The sequence below is a fragment of the Otolemur garnettii genome, unplaced genomic scaffold (assembly GCF_000181295.1).
Source record: "Otolemur garnettii isolate 467f Iridium unplaced genomic scaffold, OtoGar3 scaffold00017, whole genome shotgun sequence".
Lineage (NCBI taxonomy): Eukaryota > Metazoa > Chordata > Mammalia > Primates > Galagidae > Otolemur > Otolemur garnettii.
The window spans coordinates 1,821,219-1,827,930 of record NW_003852412.1 but is presented as its reverse complement, the minus strand read 5'-3'; the positions used below and the strand labels follow the sequence as shown (position 1 = coordinate 1,827,930).

At 40.2% G+C, this 6,712-nt stretch overlaps 1 protein-coding gene across 1 annotated transcript in view; it reads left to right on the top strand.

The window, feature by feature from the left end:
- CENPK (centromere protein K) overlaps positions 1–6,712 on the top strand; it is a 41,026-nt gene that overhangs the window by 26,946 nt on the left and 7,368 nt on the right. Inside the window, exons 6-7 of the mRNA XM_023510856.1 lie at positions 6,360–6,442; positions 6,548–6,646. Of these exons, the coding sequence (XP_023366624.1) occupies positions 6,360–6,442; positions 6,548–6,646 (182 nt within the window). The remainder of the gene's footprint in view (positions 1–6,359; positions 6,443–6,547; positions 6,647–6,712) is intronic.

Genomic DNA, 6,712 nt, shown 5'->3' with positions numbered 1-6,712 from the left:
ATATTATATAAATTTTATATGAATATATTTTATATACCATAAAATATATAAATATATATTTTTACAGAGTTTGTTATAAATATACATATATATTTAGGTATATATATAAAATATAAAAATATTTAGGTATATATAAACATATATAATATATTATAAAATATATAAGCCAGAGGCTGGCTCCTTTATAAATATAAATATATTTATATAAAATGTATAAATATATATATACTTTTTTGAGACAGAGTCTTGCTCTGTGGCCATGGGTACAGTGCTGTCGTATCACAGCTCATAGCAATCTCACACTCTTGGGCATGAGCGATCCTCTTTTCTTAGCTTCCCATGTAGCTCGGACCACAGGTGCCTACCTAAATGCCCAACTAGGTTTTCTATTTTTAGTAGAGATGTGGTTTCACTCTTGCTCAGGCTGGTCTAGAACCCCTGGGCTCAGGTAGTCCACCCACGTTAGTCTCCCAGAGTGGTAGGATTACAGGTGTGAGCTACCTCACCTGGCCCAAGTTGAAATCTTTCTTTCTTTCTTTCTTTTTTTTGGACAGAGTCTCATTCAGTAGAGTGCTGAGGTGTTATAGCTCACAGCAACCTCAAACTCTTAGGCTCAAGTGATTCTCTTGCCTCAGCCTCCTGAGTAGCTAGGACTACAGGCATCTGCCACAACACCAGCTCTTAGAGACAAGGTCTTGCACTTGCTCAGGCTGGTCTGGAACTTGTGAGCTCAGGCAGTCTGCCTGCCTTGGCCTCCCAGAGTGCTTAGGATGACAGACATGAGCTACTACGGCCAGCCCAGGTTGCAGTATTTCTGAAATAAGGCTCCCTTAAAATGGATTACTACAGTGCTCATTCACACAAGAGAGTTCATACATGTCGTAAAAAGGCAAATACAGGATTTCATGGTAGCTTTTGTTTTTTGCATTTTTTGGCCAGGGCCAGGTTTGAACATACCACTTCCTGTATATGGGGCTGGCACCCTTCTCCTTTGAGCCACAGGCACTGCCCTATGGTACCTTTTTTTTTTTTTTTATTAATTGCATAAAATGAAGGATAAATACGTACATGCACAATCTGATTAACAAAACTCCTAGGTTCATTAGAATGTAAAATATAAAATGTCCTAAAGTAGATTCTGATCACCAGGCAAGTAAAATTGATTTTGTGTTAGCTTGGTTTTCCTTACCCTTCTTCAATACTCCTAAGTAATACTCCTTCAGCCTTGACTTGGTACTTTTTCTTTAGGAAGGGAAAGATCACCAGGTGAAAATACTTCCGTGGTGGGAGGGGGGCACTTTAAATACTTAGCTACCTCTTTACACATGTAAATTAGATTGACTTTAGCTGTTCTTAGAAAGGATTCCGTGTAGTTACCCAGAACAGTTACTCAAGTTTTGGTTTTCTTTTACATAGCTGTATTCAGAGATACTCTATGTGAGGTATGTTTAGAAAAAGAGAAACACACCTGGAATTTATATTCTTCCAAGTAATCTTTTGGTAATGGCAATCCCCAGGTGGTACTGGTACATTTGTTAATGGTGACTCTGTGGAGATGCTGTAGACAGAGTGCTGACATGTAGAGTGGTTTGGTCAGGTAAAGGGAATAGTGCTGTGGAGGTGGAGGGAGGCATCTGGGCCTATCCACTTATCCTTGCACATTTGAACATAGTAGTTGATCAGATCACCCACACTGTCAAATTGTTTAAGCTTGGACTTGACCCATATGATAGAGTCTATTCTGAATTTCCCTTCTTGGTATTCAATTCACAGATTAGTTGATCCAGCTGTTGTTTGAACAAATATTGTTAGTAGGTAGTATGAGTGTAAGCTATCTCTAAGCAAGAAAGTTCCTTCTGGTGTCTCTTTTAATTTCTCTTTGGTTTCTTTAACAGTCATACTTCTGCAGTACTATCCTGCCGACACCACTCCAACCCCACCCCCTACACCCCCCACCCCCAGCCCTCTCATCCCCATCCTCCACTGGTTCCACGTCCTTTCTGTGCCATTCCTGGAAGGCTGCAGGCACTGCAGAGTCATGGAATAAGTGTCGTTGCAGCAAAGACAGGTGGCTGCCTGAGTTAGGGGCAGAGAGGGGCTCACGTCCTTCCTGGAAGTGAATGAGAACCCTCAAAGGAGTTCCCTACTAGGTGCCAGAAATGCTGGCAGAGATGGAGGGAATAGGGAACTGCCTATTCTTTCTCCTCAAGTTCTGGCAAACTGATGGCAAAGTACCTTGCAGACATGGTCACCCTTAGATCACCTAAGCCTCTTCCTCTGCACCCAGCAGCCTCCCTAGCAAACATGGGGTGGCACATTAGGAGGGCCCCAGGAGAGGAAGGGTATCTGCCTCAGTTTCCTCTGTTGACGTTTAATTTGGGAACAAGATGCCAGGGGATGTGACTGCCTCTGTGTTGATGAGCAGCCAGAGTTCTCTGGGCAAAGGACAGACGAAAGCCCCAGGGATCATTGCCTCAACACCCCCTGCCCAGGCTCCGGCATCCCTCTGGACTCTGTCATTCCCCATACCCAGGCAGCTGCTGGGTTTTACTCTGGTAGCACACCTGAAGACTTCTGAAGGCTGGGAAATTTAAGAACATAGAGCTGGTGTCTGGTGAAGGAGGGCCTTTTTGTTGTGTTATAAGATGGGGGAAGAGTAGAAAGTAGAAGTATTCATGCAACAGAGGAAAAGGGGACTGAATTTCCACAAAGACTAACTCACTCCTGCATTAATGGCATTAATCATTTCATGAAGGCAGAGCCTTAATGACCCAATCACATCCCAGAGACCTCACCTCTTAACACTGCTGCAGTGAAAACTGTGTTTCCAACACATCAGCTTTTGAGAAACATATTCAATCCATAGCGATCATATATTGTATGATTCCGTTTATATGAATGTTCACAATAGGCAAATCAATAGAGACAGAAAGTAGATTACTGGTTACATAAGGCTGACTGTTTGGAAAGGATGTGGGGAGTGATTGCTAATGGATACTACTGGCAGGATTTCTTTTTTGAGTGGTGAAAATGTCATAAAAGTGATTGTAGTGATGCTTGTACAACTGTACAAATATTGTTGGGTTGGTGTTTTCTCGTAGGGAGAGAAGGATGGCTTGGCCGCAGGTGCAAGCTTGCTCCTAAAATTGTATGAAAGCAAGAAAGGACTACTACTCTGGGTGGCAGTAGTAGTAAAATGTCTTTATTACCGACATCTTTTATAATAAACTAATCCTATACATCACATTGATCAATAATCCTAACATCCTCTATTCTTATCTTAAACTATAGAAAAGAAAGAAAATCCGGGAAAATAAGATAACCATTTTAAGACTAGCCTCAGGCTATTCCTCTCTAAAGACCTAAAACAACCCTACATTATTTGACTTCCATTGTCAAAGTTAAAGGTCAGGATAAACGGGAGTAAAACTTTTTTTCTTTCATGTGCTCAGTTAAATTTCGGAGAAACAGGCTTAAAGACTGTTTTCTCGTGGTTTGGAGGCCCCTCACCCAATGATGGAGCATTCTTTTACTTTCACAATTATAATGGACTTTTTCATTTCACGCACATCAACTTTTGAGTCATGTCCCCTGCACAGATGGGCTATTTCAACCCTTATCTGGCAGGCTGACTTGACTGCACAGTTAGGGTTCCATGTCCTACATCTTGCCTGCAGGCCCCTGCCATGCTTTCCCAGGTCACTTAGGCCTCGACAAAAACACACAATACTCATGAATCTTTTTGCTCAGTTTCTGGAATTAAAAAAGCACATTTCATTTAATTAGTTTTATGTGGGAATTCATCCCACAAAATATACTAAAAACCATTGATTTATACATTTGGGGTGGATTCCTGGCCTCAAATGATCCTCCCTTCTAGACTCCCAAAGTGCTAAGATTATAGGCCCATGGCCTAATTGTATATTTTTTAAAAAAACCTATTTTTCTATCCTTTTTAGTTTTTAGGGTTTATAATATATAGCTTTAACTTGATACATAATAACTTAACACTGATTCACATTTAGATAAAGCTAATGGAAACTTGAGTTCAGAAGAGTGAACACTAGTTGATCCGATGTAGAAACAAAAGGATGTTAGATAAAGGCCAGAGTTGATTATAATCTTCTTTAGTAATCTTTGTTCCTCAAATGCCTTAAGCACACTTCTGCCTTTTGGTCTTTTTCCTAACCATTCCTTCTTCCTAGAACAGGGGTCCTCAGACTTTTCAAACAGGAGGCCAGTTCACTGTCTCTCAGAGCGTTGGAGGAGGGCTGGACTGTGGGCCTTGGGACAACTTGGCTGCTAAGCAGGACAGGCTATGGCAAAAACACCCGTCGGGCCAGATAAATGTCCTAGGCAGGCTTCATGTGGCCTGCGGGCTGTAGTTTGAGGATGCCTGTCCTAGAACATTCTTTTGTTAGATACTCCATAATAATGTGGTTTTAGCTTTGAATTCTTTCTTTGCAATTCAAATGTTACCTTCTCAGAGGAGTTTTTCCAGGTCATGGGGCTTAAAATAACCATTTCTTGCTCTGGATACCTTTACTTTTATTCTGATTTATTTTTTCTTCATAGCACTATAGTTGTATATTGTTTGTCTGGATTCTCCTTTTTTTTTTTTTTTTTGAGACTGAGTCTCATTCTGTCTCCCTTGGTAGGGGTGCTATGGTGTCTTATCTCACAACAACCTCAAACTCTTGGGCTCAAGAGTTCCTTTTGCCTCAGCCTCCTGAGTAGCTGGAACTGTAGGCGCCAACCACAACTCCTGGCAGTATTCCCCTCTTTGTTGTGTTCACCTTTACATCTCTGCCTCCTTCAAAAATACCTGGTAGTTAATAACTGATGAATAAATACTGATTGAATAATTGAGTAAATATTGAATTATTGATATTCATTTGAATCTCTTTTGTATAGTTTGCTTAGAAAAAAAATCTAATCTACCTGATTACCAAAAACACACTATTAACTTACCTTTCAGTATGAAATTAAAATGTATTTCTTTTTGGGGGGTGTGGGGACAGTCTCACTTCGTTGCCCTTGGTAGAGTGCTGTAGCGTCACAGCTCACAGCAACCTCCAACTCTTGGCTTTAGGTGATTCTCTTGCCTCAGCCTCCTGAGTAGCTGGGACTACAGGCTCCCACAATGCCCAGCTATTTTTTGTTGCATTTTGGCTGGGGCCCAGTTTGAACCTACCACCCTCGGTTTATGGGACCGGTGCCCTACTCACTGAGCCACAGGCACTGCCTTTAAAATGTATTTCTTATACTTCTGTATTTAACCATAGAATATTAGCAAAATCTTAGCACCTACTTTATGTTTACCTTTTAAAACACTTTCTGGTAGGCTTTTTATTCATGTATGAACAGAAATATCCTAGACTAATTGTTAGGGTGTAAACTAGTTGACAGGGGTTTTGAGAAAAATTTCCAAAGATTAAGATAGAAGAAAAAAGGTTATTTTATTTTTCCAGGTAAAAAAGGGCTAACGCAGAAGTCAAAGGGGTAGAAAGAATTGGTGCAGAGAGAGAACAAGGTGTTCAGGCTTAGGGGTTGTAAAGAGGATAAAGAAAATTTATGGCTATAGCCAAATTAACTGGGTGCTGTGAATGCTGCATCTAGTCCTTCTCTTTTAGAAGCAGGCTGGTAACAGAAGTGGCAGACAGGTTTATCACTGACAAGTGATTCTGCCTTAGAGACTTTTTTTTTTTTTGAGCAGGAATGAAGACCTGTCGCTTGCAACCCTCACTACCCCCAATTCTCTGTTCAGAAACTCTCCAAAGTTTCAAAAAGCAAATTCTAAATGGCGGTTATTAGTCAATAGGTCTAAAAACTTTAATTTCCTGTTTAGCCCTTTTCAGATGTTGTGAAAACAGAGCCCCTGTAGGGTGCCTGAGGGAGAGGGAGAAAGAAAGGGTGTATGAGGCTGTGTGTACAGTGACTCATGCCTTTGTAGCCCTCTGGGAGGCCAAGGCAGGAGGATTGCTTGAGGTCAATAGGTCTTGACCAGCCTGAAATCAGGCCGAGTGTGGTGGTTCATGCCAAAGGAAGGTCAAGGCAGGGGGATTTGTGACCAACCTGAGGAAAGTGAGACCCAGTTCTATGAAGAATAGAAAAATTAGCTTGATGTGGTAGCAGGCTCTTTTAGTACCACCTACTGAGCAGACACGCAGGAGAATTGCTTGAGGCTAGGAATTAGAGGTTGCTGTGAGCTACTGTGAGGCTCTGCTTAAAAAGGAAGGAAGATTGGTTGTATAATTGATTTTAGCCCTGCACTAATATGTAAATTTCACTATCATTTGGAAATAAAGCTATTTATAGTATTAAAGTCTAAGCTATTAATTTGAATTATTTTATTCTAGTTCCAAAAATTGAGACATGATCTTGAAATGGTCCTATCTACTATTCAGTTAAAGAATGAAAAGTTAAAGGAGGACTTGGAAAGGTATATTTATGTTATAATTACTATTAATAATTGATATATATTGAATTGGTACTTAAAGTTTTCATTGGATATTGTTTGTTTTGTTTTGTATTTCCATGTTTAAAGGGAGCAACAGTGGTTGGATGAACAACAACAGATAATGGAATCTCTTAATGTACTACACAGTGAATTGAAAAATGAGGTTGTGCCATTTTCTGAGTCAAGGTATTCATTTTGTTTTCTAGGTTTTTCAAATAGGAGAAAATATTTTTTTCTTTTTTTTTTTTTTTT